General features: G+C 40.0%; 1 protein-coding gene across 2 annotated transcripts in view; it reads left to right on the top strand.

The window, feature by feature from the left end:
• The first annotated feature begins 407 nt into the window (after positions 1-407).
• The window catches only part of NGEF (neuronal guanine nucleotide exchange factor), a 57287-nt gene continuing 39308 nt past the window's right edge, over positions 408-18386 (top strand). The window contains exons 1-2 of one of the 2 annotated variants that reach the window (XM_053460089.1): positions 408-596; positions 12188-12537. In XM_053460089.1, the coding sequence (XP_053316064.1) occupies positions 12267-12537 (271 nt within the window). In that variant the 5' untranslated portion in view covers positions 408-596; positions 12188-12266. The remainder of the gene's footprint in view (positions 597-12187; positions 12538-18386) is intronic. The other variant, XM_053460090.1, reaches the window with a different exon arrangement.

The raw sequence follows: 18386 nt of genomic DNA, 5'->3' as shown, positions 1-18386 counted from the left end.
ATAAACTGCTCCACAACACGATTGCTCAAGTGACGCTCTTTCTGTAACTTTGTTGCAACAGCAGACCTTTCTCTGCTTGTCCTGCGCTAACTACAGTATGCAGTAACTCCTTCTCTATAAAGTGCTTATATCATACATAATGGTTAAATATAATGATTTAAGATGGAAAAGGTGATAGTAGGTCTATGAAAGTCAATGTAGTTGTTTATTCTAGTATTACTACCGTCTGTTGATATACCCTGTATGAATTTGGGGTGTTATTTTGGTAACAATGTTTATAAATGTCTGAATGTTGTTTGTATGTATTGACATTCCTCAGGACCAACACAGGAGTGGTTAGGTAAATAACACAAAGGAATGTGGTATTACCTTTATACTATGATAGGGAGTGGCTGTACCTTCCAAGCAGTCACCTTTAACCGGTTGCGCTGTCCCTTTAAGTTGGCATTCCACCTGTACACAGAAACTGAACACAAATACCAGTAGACCTTTGGTACTGCAGAACTGGCAGCTTTCAATGAAGGCTGAGGAGAGCGAAACAACGAAAGAACCCGGTGGCTGTGTGGAAGTACAATAGGGATATCACCACTTAACAGGTATTAACCCCGATTATACAGTGACAGGTGCTGCCGCAGGGTAGGTTATAGTGGGATGGGACAACGTTGGACTAAAGCCACTCTGTGACAGACACTGCTGCAGTAAAAAACACCGTGACAGGTACTGCTGGGGTATATTCATGTTGTAACAGAGAACTGTAGGGGTAACAGCTTACTGTGACAGGTACTGCTGGGGTATATTCACGCTGTAACAGAGCACTGCAAGGGTAAGAGGTTAATGTGATGGACACTGCTGGGGTATATTCACGCTGTAACAGAGAACTGCAAGGGTAAGAGGTTATTGTGATGGACACTGCTGGGGTATTGACGCACTGTAACAGAGCACTGCATGGGTAAGAGGTTATTGTGATGGACACTGCTGGGGTATTGACGCACTGTAACAGAGCACTGCATGGGTAAGAGGTTATTGTGATGGACACTGCTGGGGTGTTGTGGCACTGTAACAGAGCACTGGAGGGTAAGAGGTTATTGTGATGGACACTGCTGGGGTGTTGTGGCACTGTAACAGAGCACTGGAGGGTAAGAGGTTATTGTGATGGACACTGCTGGGGTATTGACGCACTGTAACAGAGCACTGCATGGGTAAGAGGTTATTGTGATGGACACTGCTGGGGTGTTGTGGCACTGTAACAGAGCACTGGAGGGTAAGAGGTTATTGTGATGGACACTGCTGGGGTGTTGTCGCACTGTAACAAAGTACTGTAAGGGTATGAGGTTAATGCGATGGACACTGTTGGGGTTTTGTCGCACTGAAACAAAGTACTGTAAGGGTTTGAGGTTAAAGTGATGGACACTGCTGGGGTGTTGTGGCACTGTAACAGAGCACTGGAGGGTAAAAGCTCACTGCGACATTGTGACAAGGAATTTAAGGGTTATAGCCCCACAATAACAATGGTCTAGTGGTGTAAGCGAGGAGTGTCAAAGTAAACTGCTGGGATAAGTTCTCATTGTAAATAAGCACTGCAGACATAAGAGCCAGGGGGTACTGGGTCAAGAGAAGAGTAAGAAAGTAAACTTCTGGGGTAAAGACATACGGTGATGATACTGCTGGGGTAACTGCACATTGGGACAGGGAACTGCTAGGGTAATGTTCATTTACTGTAACAGAGTGCTGCTGGGGTAGGAACTCAGTGTGACAGAGAACTGCTGGGGTAAAACAACACCCTGTTGGGCACTGCTGGGGCAAAGACAAAGTGTAACAAACTGCTGCTGGGGTAAAGAATATACAGTGAATGCGCTGCTTGTGTAAAATACAATCTAGTGGAGCAGAGGGGACGGGATAATATAATATGGACCTTTGTGAGAAGGACTCTAAGGATGCTGGAGGAACCGCAATATAATCTGGGATTGTTGTGTGGGTACAGGAGGGGAATAATTAAGGTGCAAAGTTTGAAAAGTGGTCTTATCACCATAGCAACCAATGGAACGGTCCATTTTGCAGGATATCCCACTGGTTGATAAAATCACTATTCATGTCCATGCTTCTTATTATGAGTCTTCCATTCCCATACAGGGGACTTTTCTTCAGGGTATACCTTTATGGGTTTGCACTTTTTTGGAGAGCAACATATTTTTATTTTTATTAAATCTAAGACAAAAAGTATAATACTAATAATAGACACAGCTGTGCCGCATTATATTATAGCAGGTCGCATATTTGGAATCGATCTTTAAACTACTAGGGGTTAATCTCTGATAACACTGAAATGCCAATTACTGGGTAGAGAAAGATTTAAACATACAATTGCTTGTGAAATTAGGCAGGTATAGGATACATAAATACGTCAATGAAAATATAGAACCACTATACATATATATATATAGATATATGATATGAAATACAAGCTCAACCTATCATCTGGAGGAGATACGTATCTATAAATGGCCCCACACAGAAAATGATTACTTTTTACTATGTGTATTATTATTATTATAACTAGTGTGCTATTTTCATAATAGGCAGAATACTGCTGGTTAAGGTAAAATTACTGAAATGCACTGATTTATAGTAAAAGAAGATGTATCTGATACAGAATGAATTTACACTACATAATACATAAGTAAAATAGCCCTAGGTCCAAAAGTTTTTGCAGGCTTCAGGAATGTAAGAAAGCATATCATTTATTTTTATAACAAAGCTGTCACCAGGCATGCAATTTTTTGTTTGTATTGCTCTGTCTTATGCTTAGCTGTAAGCAATCACACTACTATTGTAGTTTTTCAAAGATTTCCTCTACTCGATTATTAAGAGGTTACTTTGCAATGTGTTGCTCAGTCCTTTGGTACCGCAATGGTTAACCAAAAGACACACTGTCTTGAATGCACCCTTCACAGTGATAATAGTTTACAACGTGAGAATGAGAAGCTATTAAAAGTGAATTATTCATTGCAAAGCCATGAAAGTAAACTTAGACGCTACATGAACATAAAGGGAGAGGAATGTGTATTTTTCACTGATCCCCATTTAGTTAAATCCTGGTGGCTGCCTGTTGACATCTGTCAGTGTGCAACATTGTATACAGGTGCGTGTCCGCCTGTACCACCCAACATTTGAAATAGCCCAAGAGGAACTCTGTTGTTTTAGGTGGTGTGCTTGAAGGGGTTGCTAATGGTCAGGGTATTTTATGTGACTTTTGGTAGGTTTATGTGTAATTGTGCAATATATTTAGATAATCATAGAGGCACAAGGGATTTCTTTCCCAAAGTGGGACTGTACATATAGGCATACCTGGGAACTTGTTTACTCCGGCTACCCGGAGCCTTCCCTTGCGGGACGAGGCCAGGACTGACCACTGACGTCAGCGAGTGTGGTGCCACCAGTGAATCCACCTGTGCGCAGCCCTGTATGACACAAACATTGACCTTTGTCAAGTCATCCCTAAAATGTTTATTTTTAAATAGGCTTATTAAGTTAACACATTCCATATTTATTGGTTAAACAACTATAGGGTTTATTTCACTTCCTGCTTACACATTTCAAAAGAAAATTCTTCTCTCAAGAATACGAAGGTCTTAATTGCATTTTGATGCAATGTGTACTCTTCCTTATTGCATGTAAGTAAGGAACATTCATATCGCTACATTTATCCAAGAGACAATGAAGTCATAAGTGGAAGGTGGTACCACTTACTGGGCCAACATGGATAAAGATGTAAAGTTAAACTTCAAGGAACCCATAACAGGTATAACTTTCAACTAAAAATCATATCTTCCTGCATATAAACAGCTAACCAGCTAAACCTCCACTCTTACAGGAACAGGCATTATATTTCCGGCTGACGTACTCCGGGGCAGCTTTCTGATAACAGTATCAGTAGACACTATAAGGTGATTTGCACTTTACAAGTGATATATTCACAAAATGTTAGGAACCGATTTATTTCCGAGGCACAATATAGGTAGTTTTAACATGTATAAAATTTAAGTTGAAATGATTGCTAGTCTCAAGCTGATTGCTGCAATATAGCAGTGCTCAGGGGCCTAAAAGCTGAACATACATTATATACCCTATTGGCCCCGTATAGGCATCATGGGAGTTGTAATTCACAACTAAGACCTGTCACATCATCTGCGGTTAACAAGCCCTTACCACCAGTAACAACAAGACATACCAGTCAGGGTACTTCAGTAACTGTTTATTGGGGAAAACACAGGGTTTTTAAGGACACGGGGCAAAGGAGTGTCACAAATCATTTGGTGTTATCTATAGCCAATGGGACGTTGAATGTGTCGGGCGAGACAGATTTGAACCTGGGAAGGTGAGACACCAGAAAGGTGCCTACTATATGAAACGTGTATGTGGTCATGTGGGCACCGGGAAGAATCATGGAGTATGAGGGACACATCTGCCAGCGGGGCTACAATAATACATTATAACAGTGATAAAATATAGTAACACAAACAACATACAGTAATAAAAAAACAGGCATACTGTATATCAACAGGAACCGCGCATTAATATGACCCATTCCTGTAACATGGCCCAATAATAAAGCTGCCCAAAACACATTTGGAAAATAAAATGGCCATGTTCAATATCACAGATGTTTAGGTTAATGAGTACATTCTGGTGACTGTGTGTAGAATACCAAGTAAAATGGCCCCAAACCTTTAATCAGAGCAGCCTCGGGGACCGTTGCCCCTACCCTGTGGCCAGCCGTCCTCTGCAGATATTTTTTTATAATAGGCACTGCTGGTCAGTGATAGAATACACTAAAAATGATGATTCTTTATCACTAGGATTTAGTCATTAGGATTGTATTTACTGCTAAAGAAAGCGTAAACATAGTGGCATCAGGCTTTGAAATGTTCAATTTACTGCAAACATATGAATTTACCTCCATTACATTAGGGATAAAAAATGCAGGAAAAAATCAAATCCATCTAGTTCAGGGAAGAGGAATCTTTCACAGCAAATGTTGACCATGACCCCTAAATTCTCATCTCCCTCATCTCAGAATAGCTAAAGATGTTAACTTTTTACAGGTATTTTTATTTTATTATTTGGTCACTGGATGCAATATTTTCCCATAACAAGGTTTGTTAAAAATAGCCATCATTTCGTAATGCCGCCATACTTACCGTACAAGCTGAACACTGCAACAGGATTTACAATTCAAGTTTAATTAAGGGTTGAAATCTTGTTCAATGATTATAGCTCATTAAAAGTGTTGATAATTTGCAAAGTCAATGAAGGCCTGAGAATATTTGCTTAATAAAATAATAACAGGCTGCAGAGATCAGGGATTTTTGAGGTTTGAATGTGTCATATACCACTGTGCATAATATCTTAACTAGGATTATATCATTTCTAAAATATCCAATTATTTTTGGAGATTATTTTGGAGATTATTATTTTTCGGGGTCAGTTTGTTTTTTTAAGATTAGGTTTTACACACAGCTTCTCAGTGTTAGGGCTTGTAATGTTTTATGCCACCTTTATACTCTGTAGATGTGTCCCTATGTGATCCCTGTAAAAACCAAGGTGGCATCTAACACATTTTGTTGGGTTCCAATACCTTGTTTTCTGGCACATAGTTAAATACATTTTTTTGAACTGAAGTCTAAATATGCTGTTAAATCAACTTTTTTTTTTAATATAAGACCCACAAAATTATGCTTTAAGGGAGTTAGAGGACCAATCCCACCACACGCTGGCTCATCCATTCCATAACTCAGTGGTGTGCTCTGGCCTAGGGGCTGCAGCTCCTCTGCTACATAACAAGAAGCTTTATCTCCATATTGGACGATCAGACTCACTGTAACGGCACGACTCAACCTCTACAACGGGACCATTAACACCATGGAGGGCTGTGCCAAGTTGGGACGGTCCTCCATAGTTTCCTTCTGCATTTCTTTTAAATGTGGAGCGCTGGGATATGACATTATATCTCGATGCCCAGTAGAAAGGACAGCAGCGCCGATGTTGTCACCCTGTTTCCACGAGGCCTAGTTTTAGGGACAAGTTACCACAAATGACAAGCCTCTATATATGGTTATGTAAAAAGTTGTATCTCAAGAAGTGTCTGTATATTTTGATTAGGTCATGTTTGCAACTCAAAACTCTGTAATAAAACTACACATAATAAAGTGTGTCTTAATTAACTGCTTCATAGAACGTTGAGTAGGGGGATCCTCTGATCTCCCCTGACTATCCCAGGGAGCTATAAAATCAATGGTGGTCTGCAATGTTGTAGCCCACAACTCTGTTACAGCTCACTTGTGGTCACCTTGCAGAATTCTGAAGCTTAATGCTGCAACGTGGGTCTTCGGGTAATGTGGGTTGGTGGCATGTCCTATCATGCTTCTTCCCACAACCCCAATAGAGATGTTCTCACGTGCACACCTGAATTATTGGGGGGGGGGGGTGTAAGGCACTTAGTACTATTTTGTAAGCTTTAATAAATAAGTGAATACTACATGCATATTCTGCAATCATGGCATTATGTAATAATCATATTATGGGAATATGTAATACATCAACTAGTGATGAAAAAACAGTGTAGAATTTAGAAGTTAGCTAGCTAGATTACATAAAACGCAAGATCCACAGAGCACTAATATAAATAGTCCCCTTATTTGAGCAGACAGGGCAATGGTTTTCCTGGACTGTAATATATTTTTATTCTTCTTGCAAGAATGGGCCTTGTGCTAAAATAAAGTGAGTACCTGGGGGTGGGCACTTGATCCTCTGACATGTATTAAATGCACATGTTAATGCAATTAATATCACATCAAGGCAAGAGTGACAATTAACAATAAATAAAAATATCAAAATAGCTACACTTCATATCTCCACATTCCCAAAGAAAGCACTGTGCCACGTCAGCACCGCCTCCCCAGTTTATTTTTGCCAATGCTGGGCATCCTTAAAAGGAAGACGATGGCCTTGGCTGAGGGATCCGATATATGCATGGGTAAAGAATCAAAAAGTGGCATGCCTTGTGTACATGTCTTCGTCTCTGAGTCCCAATGCTCATGGTGAATGGAAAGATTAGAGCTAACTTATATATAGGCAAAATAGGCAACTGTCTGGGGTGCCGTGCTGGTAGGAGGTGCTGTCATGAGGTTCTCTCATATCAGCAAGCAAATGGAGATATAGTTTGTCTAGGGTGCTAGACAATGATCCCAGTTGGTGTTGGTGATATATCACAGTTGAAATCTCTGCTTGAATACAGGTGACTTCTTTCAGAATGTTTTTAACTCATGAGATGTTATGATTTCCACAGATACCAAATGGTTACATTTATTAGTGGGTGCTAATGTATAGTGCTCTTTCTGATGAACTATTACAGGGTTCATAGTTGAGATGTCGTATTGTTTTTATCTGTATGGGTCAGTGCAGCCTGGCTATCTTATCTCCTAAGTATCTCAGGACAATTGAATAGAGAGGCAAAATTACATTTCTGAGAACAGAAACAGTATATACCTATTTCAAGACGTTTTATAACATACAGTGATCCTAATACTTTCTAATGTCTGTGGGATTACGACTGCTGTAGGTAGGATATTGTAAAGTAGAGAAGACCATTGTAACTTTAATATGTCTGTATAGCTGTTTCTCCCTTGAGTTTTGTTAGAGCTCAGAAACAAAGAGATCCGAAACAACATTGTTAAACAAGGTACGCTAATAAAAACGCTGTTTAGAGCTTGCTGTACAAGTATGGTCAGGTACGGTGAATAACCGCACTCAGCCTGGAATCTGCCAGCCTTTAAAATAATGATAGATGTTTCTATGGCAATTGCAGACTGTATACTAAATATATGGCTGCCATGAACTAAGAACAATACACATGGTTTCTTTAGACAAGATAATTATGGTACACTATGGTAACATCATCACAACGACCAATGTAACTAAAAGAATGATGCATTTTTACTCTCTCTCTCTCTATATATATATATACCGGTATATATATATATATATCCACAAAGCATACCTGGAAACTGAGGGCGCGCCATGTTTGAAGGAGAATTGTGGTTTTAACTTAGTAACTTTGCTATGCATTATAAAGGGATATCCCTGGCAAGTTTCTCCTACATGAATGTTTGAGCTGACCCTATACAGTGAATAGTTCAATCAGTCAGGTGACTTAAAACGGATTTAACTAAGAATTATACTATCTAACTAATTATACTATCCAAGTGAAAACTAGATTGTCCCTTTCATCCTGCCTGGTGAATAAGTGCCAATTTAACTCTTTCTTTTACACCAATTTCCGAGTGAAAGGATTACTTCTCAGGCTTATGCAGTTTTATAATATTCTAATCCGATTTAATCATGGCTGATCATCCCAATCAAGGCTTTCCTCATAGTTACATCACAGCTGAAGAATCTAGTGATGGACTATGTAAGGGTCAGCTCATTTAAAAATGTCCCGTGTGTGCCCCTATGTTCAGTTAATTTAAAGCACTTTATCCCCTGTATGAGAGATTTTTCCATTAAGCCACATTATATTTCAATGGCAGAAATTTGACATCATCCTTGTCCATAACCGGTGTCCTGACAATAACTTACAATCCAAAGTATTGGGAACTGACTGATTTCAGCAAATTTGTCTTTATTATCGACTATGCGCTATACAAAATCACATACACCTACCAGCTACCTAATTTAATCCATTCGGAGACAGCTGTATACATAAATATGAAATTTATGAAACATTTCACTGGAATTACTTGATCCACCACCTCTAGTGGTTTCCGTGTCTGATATTTAATAACACATTAAAGTATTGGTATCTGTCACTGTAAGTGTTCTATATTGTGTTCAATGCTACTTTAACATCTCCATGCAATATATTTATCACATATTTTCCCATTACCTCTGCAATGTTCTGCTTTATGAGAGAGCTGACATATTGCTGTCATCTCACATGGTTTAAACATCTGCAGTCATCCTCAACATGTAGGGTTCAAGAGGGTATGAAAGATGAAATATGCACACCTAAAATCAATCTTATCAAGAGAAAAAGAAGGGTGATGTGCAGCATAGAAGGGGCAACCCATAGAATTCGCTAAATTAAGCAATATATGCATACTCAGTGTTTAGAAAGTGTCAAAAATAGTGCTAAAAAATGCTAAAATATTTTATTTGGATTGGCATTCCAGTGCATTCTTTACTGAGAGATCATATGAATTGTCTTCTCTACGCCCTTGGTAAGGGCAGATGGCATTTTAGAGCTAAAAACTCTAAATCATAAAAACTTAACATAAAAAATATCATATAGTTTTTGGTGTTGGGGACGGTTTTTGGAAGACCTTGGAGATTGGGGTACATTGTTACATGTTACAGATTTATCAGACTGTTTCAATAGTCACTGATCAATGGAGTCTCCAATTTTGTCTTTGATCTTCTGGGCACAAAAGCAGTTGCAGGTAATAATTAGCTAACTGATCGGAATCTACACGTTCCAGATTAGCAAAACTGCTATGAAACACCTAAGCATAAAAACGTATTTTATGTGTTAATAAATGTTTATATGTTTAATGCCACTCGTGGCCCCTCGTGAAATAAAATTGTCCCTCTTGGGGGTATTAAATGTGTTTGCTAACAAGGGCAGCCATATTAGCTATTTAGCAAACCATTTGCATCGTTTTTCATGCCCGTTACTCTGTCCATAACACTTTTGTGGGGCTGATTAGGTATGACTGTCTTGGAGTGAGAAGGGTAACAAATCCAGATCATATCTGGGAACTCTCTGGGTTTGAATCTTTTGGATGGGTGTGGTGGTCGCGCCTAAGGGTATGATGGCTGTAAGGGTCTTCCAATATAACCAGGGGATGGAGATAAGTAAGATGAAGAAAAAAAACAAAAATAGTGCAGTATGTCTTATGGAGCCAAGGTGAATAATAACAGGAAACACTTACACTATATAGAGCTAAATATAACTCTATTGTAACAGCATGGGCAGTGCAATCCCCGCCTGTGGATGTTCTTGTGGGTGTAGCTTCTTCTGATGGTATACTTAGGTCACAGGTTTTCAGAGTGGATATGTAGAGACATGAATTATGGAAGACCTAATGTACACTGTGGTACTGGGATAGGCTTTAAAGAAATGAAAAAGCACCCATATTAGTGAGAGCTAATAAAGGTTGCTCAATCCTCATCAGCATGGAACATGAACCCACAAGAACATCCACGTGCCTTGGTTAGGGATGGACCAGCCACACTAAGTATTGCAGGAGAGGGACTAGGAAAGGTGACTATATATGTAACATGGAATATTGCAATTGTGTACATTTTAAATCAACTTCACAGCAAATAACCCTTTTATTTCTCGGGCTTCACATTGTAGCATAGCTGCTATTTCCTATACTAATTATTGTATCTACTAAACAAAGACCCCTCAGGACTTTTCTGCTTGATAAGATCTCCCATCTACCATAAGATCTGTAAATGATTTTCAAGAACCATGCAAACAGGCTATTAATAGTACATTTATTTTATCATGATGTGTTTAGATAGAATATACATAGAGAAATACATTGGAATTGCAACCTTTTTATTAGGAGAAGGCAGCATTATTTTGCTTAGCAATTCTAGATATTTTCTTTCATTATAGACTTCCAAATGGAAGTTGACAATGGGAGCCTTTTCTAGTTCCTATTATTATCGTGAATAATTCATGTGCGATATATAAATATATCCCACAATGCAACATCACCTATGTCCTTTCATAACTCTCTACATGTCTTCAACATACAGCACAAAACACCAAGCAGATCATACGTTTCTAAAACAACTGTTTCCCCGTTGTGATTTTTGTTCTCAAAATTCATTTTTTTCTATCAATCTGAATCTGTTCTAAATATGCAAAATATAATGTGCCTTTACTAAAATCATAAAGTCACCAGAATCAGGAATCTGCACTCACTCCCCACAGGAACTCAGGTGCTTAGCTGTGCCAGGAAGGGCCAGCTCCCCAGTAAATCAAAATAGAAAAAGGCTCCAGGCACTCAAGGGTTCCATCAGGCAGATTTATTGAAAGAGACGAACAACAACGTTTCGACCTCACGATGAGGTCTTTATCAAGTTTATCAAGCTCCTTCAATAAATCTGCCTGATGGAACCCTTGAGTGCCTGGAGCCTTTTTCTATTTTGATTTACTAAAATCATAATCTAAATTATTGGTAAATATTTTCACTGGAGTTGGGTAATTGATTCATTAACCCTTGCTTCCTATAATCTTGTTGTCAGCAGATGAGAAAACTTTTTCATTATAGCTAATACCATTATCATCTTTAATTTAGATTTTTTTTACAATTTCATATAATTCATCCACCAACGATGTAGAGATTCTCTGCTTCTTGAAGGCTCTTCTCTTGTCTCCTAATCACCTATCCAGGCATCTTATTTCTACTTGAGTCATCTCCAGTTGTTGTTCCCCAAACTCCTTTTCATGTCATTGTCACCACACATGGCTTCATATTGTCTCAGCCTTCCTTTTCTTATTGTTCACCCCTTGTTCTTTGGCATCAATCCCACATTCTATTTCTAAACCTCCTCCTTCGTTTAGTATTGTTCTTAATATCATATCTACAGGTTTATCTATTTACTTATTTACAACTTATTTATTTCCATTCTTTTTTATCACTGTTTCTTTTTACTGTTATGACACCCTACATCTCCAGTCTACCTGTTTCTTCTGCTTTTCTAAACTATCCCTGACTTCCTCTTCTTTCCCACCCATAAGGCACACAAACTCACCTAATTATGTTTGTTAACCCTTTCTAATTTGTTTTTTTTAATTGTTTAGAAGTTTTCAAAAAACGTTTTAAAAGTACTATTGACTATTCTAGACATGGACACGTAGAGAAACAAAATAAAGTATAACAATGAATCGTCTCAAACAAAGTCACGATATGTTATTGAAAACAGCTGAAACAACTAAACTATTATATATAAAACTGATTAAGGATGATATTCTACCATAATGCCAATATCAAAAACGTATTGAAAAAGATATTGTGCTAAGAAGTGACATAATAGTGTTGGTCATAGCTCATATGATAATTAGCTTACAACTTCCTAATTATGTCTCAATATAATTATTTTTGTTTCTACTCAGGCTCCATACACATATTCAACAAGTAATATGAGTTGAGCAGGCATCACCCATAGCTTGCATCCTAAAGTGAAGTGGAGAGATGAGGCGTTTCACTAGAGAGACCGAAACCAGAAATATCAGAATGGGCAGAGACGCAAGCGCATCTTCTCTGGTCTTTGGGAGTCAACAGCATTGTATATTTGAAGAAGAGGATTGTACTGAAGATATGATGGAGGAATGTGACATGCAGCCCCAACACATCCCTATCCGCAGGAACTCTCGCTTCTATACATCAATGCGCGCCCGAAACAGACACAGAAGAGGCAGGCTCAGCACCAGGGAGGGAATGGAGATGTGTTCTCCAAACGCTGGTGAGTGAACCTTTGTTTGGCAGTGTCAGGGATTTGAGACAGAATTCAAATAAGAAAGGTTTTAAAATATAGTATATGTTTAGTACTCATAATACATATTTATATATATATAGTACTTATATTATGGTAGGGGCAAGAAAGTTGATGAAACCTTGATTTTGCTTGCACATTTTACATTACACTTTCCATGCAATTAAGTGGGAATGTAGATTTTAAGCTCAAATTGCATAAAGAGTTGATTTTCGAGATACTCTTGTTATCACATTTGGATAATGGCTAAAAAGTAATTGTGTGGTATGGGCTATTTGTAACTAAAATGTGTTGGGGGTGCTCATATTCTAAAATCAGTAAGCTATTGTACTAAATGCATCTTAAAAACTAAGGGGCGTAGCAGCATAACTGGGAACCAGGCCTTCAACGTTTTATCTCTGGGTAAAAGGAGTAGCATTTGACCTTTACTAGGTTCTGTCCACTTGCTGCCCCTTCCAAGTCTGTTGGTGGCTACACCTGCCCCTATGCATTTGCTAGCCCTGCTTCCTTAACTTGGCAAGTCCCTTTCTTGCCTTTGATAAGGAGCAAAAAAGGGAAACCTCAGGAATGGGGAGTCCTGGGAAGGTACCAGTTATGTTCATCAGATGTACAACAAAATATTGTACTATCTTGCACCAGTCAAATCTCCCATACAGTGACACCAACAAAGAATGCACCTTGAAGTTCTTCAAGCACAAGTTGGGGCAAACACAAAACCCCCTCTTGTGTGTATATGGCGGGGTGATAATTCATGGAGGGGGTTCATTTATGTACTTAGCTATCATATGATGTGCATTTGATGCCTGGAGTGTCCTTTAATATATATACATATATCACACAAGTAAGGAATTTTCAGATAATATTTTCTTTCCAAAAGTGTGTACACTGTATGATAATACAAAACATTAATAACAAAATGAATGTTCATGCTATTTCAGAAAAAAGAGAACATGAAATATTTTAAGACTGCGTTTAGTACATTTTTTATTTGACAGACAAAACAGATTTTGATACAAACATAACCTTAAGCAACAATGGTCTGACTCATGACGATGTCATTATACATTACAACTATGTAAGCAATATATGGCAAATACATAACGGTTGAAGAACAGGGCTTTAGAAGATGCAGCAGTTTCAATGCCTAAAAGCCCTCTAAAAGAAAACTGTCATGAATTATACAATAATTATAGCAAACTCTTTATTTATTCATTTCACAGCAGGATGGTGGTCTTCCTTTAAAGAAACGGTTTTGACCCATTTCTTTAATGCATGGATGTCTTTTTGTTTCCTGTGGACTCCCAATACTATTTATCACTGTAGCCATCCTGTAGTTGTTAGAAAATGAGTCTACGTCTACTAAAAAAAAGGAAACAGTTATGTGTAGGCTTCTTGGGCTTACTTATTATCATTGAAGTCAATGAGATTAGTAGCAGCCAATCGCATATATATGTTCCCCGATGTTAACATACATGATATTTCTTACATCTACTCCTAATGAACTCAATGGATTGGGAGCTTTGAACTCCTATATCAATGAACTATATCACCTTTAACATGATCTACCCTCTCCCTCCCTACCCCCCCTTCTCATGATCTACCCTCTCCCTCCCTACCCCCCTTCTCACGATCTACCCACTCCCTCCCTACCCCCCCTTTTCATGATCTACCCACTCCCTCCCTACCCCCCTTCTCACGCTCTACCCACTCCCTCCCTACCCCCCTTCTCACGATCTACCCACTCCCTCCCTACCCCCCTTCTCACAATCTACCCACTCCCTCCCTACCCCCCTTCTCACGATCTACCCACTCCCTCCCTAGCCCCCCTTCTCACGATCTACCCACTCCCTCCCTACCCGCCGGCATATGACGTCATATGCCGGCGCTCAGCGTGAAGCGCCGGCACCCGAGACAAACGCCTCATGCTCCCAACACTGCACTCTGGGCAGCGCTGAGGCAGCGGCGACGGCGGCAGCGGCGACGGCGGCAGCAGCGGCGGGGAGCGGAGGCATCCTGGATTTCTGTCAGTCAGGGGGGCCCAAGAGTTGCCGAGCGGTCATTTTCAGCAACCGCTCGGCACCCCTTGGGCCCCCCTGACTGGCAGAACTCCAGGGCCCGGTTGCAGTCGCGACCCCTACGACCCCGGTAGTTCCGCCACTGGTCCCTTTCAATATCAATGGGGGAAACAATCATCCCTACCCTAGTCTCATCATTGGCTTCTCATTTATGTCTCGGATTCTGTCTCTTTCCACAAAACGGCTGCTTGCATCTTAAAAACACTGCAAACATTCACCCCTCTCTAACACAAGATGCATAAGAAAGCTCTCGTTCATGCGCTCCTCATCTGATATCTTAAATACTGAATACTGGAACTCAGTCTTAGCTGTCTGCCTCATACCCACCTTGTCCCGTTATAATCCCTCATTAATGCTATTACCTGAAAACTGTTGTTTGGGTTATTTAATTGTAGTTTATTTATACCAATATGCCTGAAGAAAGAGACATGAATAGGCTGAAAAGTCGTATCATCTTTACCAAATAGGCATTTGAAAGTAATGCCAAATCACATGAGGTGGGTCGGTCACTTTTACTAAATCTTACATGTAACAGTTCTCTACACTCAAAAATGTATTGTTAATGGATTAAAATATGTAATATATTTAATGGAAATCAACTTTATCAACATGGGAGTCGCCAGCATTACATTTGTCTTTAGCATGATTATTAAATAGATATGCTAGATTTGCTACCTTGTTCCACAAATCTTGGTTTCCATGAGATAAAGAAATCCCTTAAAACAGTTATTGTGATTGACTAACAAAAAGCTGTAGGTAGCCTTAAAGAATTAACGTAGTCACGTTAAAAGCTAACATGGGGGCAGCTCCCTTTTAAAATTTGAAAACTTACAGCGCTCTACAGAATGGTTGGGCGGTAGCTGAAACAATCCTTCTAGCAATGCGTCATCTCTGCTCCAGAAGGGGCAAATGATGTACCTGTTTGTATGTGTCTCCTCTACAAGAGAGTAGTTGCTACACATGTTATTAATCATGCACCTACAATACATCATGGTTTGTTATATACCCCAGGCTTGTCAAGGTGGATATGAGCCCATTTAAAACAAATGAGACAAGCCTATTAGTATAGCTACGCTGGACTATATTGTGATAAATGATTTTTGTGTAAAATGCATCAACATAAAAAAGAATCCATGGTTATGACTACCTGTAGCAGCCTCATCATCGCTTGAGCTATAAACCTCAGTTGGTGAGCTGTAATGAGCTTTGACTTCCCAACAAACAATCTTGCTGGAGAAAGTTTCAGTGAAGCATGGAATTTAGCCAATAATAAGAATGAAATGATTGTTGGTAATTAGAGCTTTTCAATGTTCCTGGATTTCCTAGCAAACTGGGGCATGCCCTTTACTGACCATGCTATGGCAGTTGTTTATTGACTACTGTATACTTACTGTGGGATGGAGAGGAAGATCATTATGGTACCTGGGAAGTCTCTGAGGTTGACCTGGAGTCTCAGGTTGAAGGAGCGGGTTGTTTTTTTTCTGGGATGGAGTAGATGTGTTGACTCATGCCCCGCATCCCACCTCTATAGCCTTTCTGGGGATAACCACACACTGCATACAGTCAGCCTCTCCACCACACATGATTAGCCCTGCCCCATCACAAGGCCACGCCACCAGAAGAGGGAGAGCTTTAGGTAGCCTACCTTTGGACTTTACCGGATATTGGAGAAACATAATGATATTCCCAATTACATGGTGCAGCGCTACAATACGTACAGTTTTGGACATTGTATTCTTCTATTCTTAATTTACATTTAAAGTAAATCTGTCACTTTTACCAAATCCCACCATGACAAGGGCCTCACTACCTGTGATAATACCTGTGATGTTAAAACAGCCACTCACGAACTGTGGTCTTTTCTGGACTTACAAAGATGAAATTTAGAGCTTTGCATTCAGCAGAGCAGAGTAATGCTGCACAGTGATTAGTCTTTGGCTTTGCTTACATGCACACTAAATAACAGCGTGAGTGAAGATGCCAAAGATCCTGTGCCTAGGGGCACATGACATGAACATCCAGCCCTGGCTGTGACTCATGTAGGACTTGTGAAACTAATGTGATAGGAAGAGAAATTCAGATCCAAAGCTTGGAATACTGCAGTTACTTAATCAAGTTGATTTCCAAACACATCGTCTCTCACTATCAGTCATCTAGGTCTACTGTACAGGCAGTGCATGTTGTCCTAAATGAGCAGAAGTAAGCAGGGGCAGAAAACATGCGCTGTTGGGGTAATCGAGGACCAACATTTTGAAACTGTGATCTAAAGCATTAAATTCATAGGAAGAATCAATGGTGAGAAAACTTCTATATATGTCATCCGTACACTGACATTTAGGAATGTAAAGTATTTTTTGCATTTTCATTTTTAACTGTTTTGTCTGAAATACAGAAAAAATTGGGGCAATATTGGCAAGTCTAGAAGAGATTAGAATGAAAGTTGTGATCAATAACTATATTATATATATACACTTTTTCATATGCAAATTTTTGGGAAAATTTATTTAATGGTCACTAATTTAGACATTTTATTGAAGTATATATCTGAGACACATACATACATATGTAAGTATAATATACAGGGCTGGCAATTAGGTAATAGGTATAGTCAGTTAGGAAATTAAAAACACATAGATTGTAAGCTCCTTGGGCATGGCCCTCATTTTCTGTTGTTTCTGCAGGTCAAGTTGTTATTTTATATATTACTTGTTATGTCCTGTTTACCCATTGTACAGCACTGTGGAAAATGTTGGCTCTATATAAAACAATAAATAATAATAGCAGATGGACCATCATCTATCTGTAACATTTGGTAGGATGAGTAGCTTTCCCCTTCATGGCTAGTAACATAATTACTATGTTCTTGAAATGCACCACTTTAAACACTTGAGCTTCCAGATAACCTCCTTTTTATATAAATTATTTAAGAGATTTTAAACAGAATACAGACTCTGAGTTAGTTCTAGATATTCTAAACAACAACCTACACTATTTCAGTGGTGGATTAAGCGATAGCATGGCAGGTTGACATCTGTATCCAAACAGTATGGCTCAGAGTCGAAGATAACCAGAGATAAGTAGAAAAAAGGAGAGAGAAATAGAAAAAATTGAGAAGGGGAAACTTTGGAAACCAAGAAGTCCATATCTAAGATGCAGTGGCGGAACTACCGGGAACTACCTGGAGTTCTGCCAGTCAGGGGGGCCCAAGGGGTGCCGAGCGGTTGCTGAAAACGACCGCTCGGCAACTCTTGGGCCCCCCTGACTGACAGAAATCCAGGATGCCTCTGCTCCCCGCTGCTGCCGCCGCCGGCACCGCCGCCGCCTGCCTCAGCGCTGCCCAGAGTGCAGTGTTGGGAGCGTGAGGCGTTTGTCTTGGGTGCCGGCGCTTCACGCAGAGCGCCGGCATATGACGTCATATGCCGGCGCTCTGCAGTGAAGCGCCGGCACCCGAGACAAACGCCTCACGCTCCCAACACAGGAGTTGAAGGTAAGTGACCTACAAAGGGGGGGAGTGGGTAGATCGTGAGAAGGGGGGTAGGGAGGGAGAGGGTAGATCGTGAGAAGGGGGGGTAGGGAGGGAGAGGGTAGATCGTGAGAAGGGGGGGTAGGGAGGGAGAGGGTAGATCGTGAGAAGGGGGGGTAGGGAGGGAGAGGATAGATTGTGAGAAGGGGGGGTAGGGAGGGAGAGGGTAGATTGTGAGAAGGGGGGTAGGGAGGGAGAGGGTAGATTGTGAGAAGGGGGTA

This window comes from Spea bombifrons, chromosome 3 (genome assembly GCF_027358695.1).
Source record: "Spea bombifrons isolate aSpeBom1 chromosome 3, aSpeBom1.2.pri, whole genome shotgun sequence".
Lineage (NCBI taxonomy): Eukaryota > Metazoa > Chordata > Amphibia > Anura > Pelobatidae > Spea > Spea bombifrons.
Note: the sequence above shows the minus strand (reverse complement) of the source record. Positions and strands in the feature narration are given on the sequence as shown.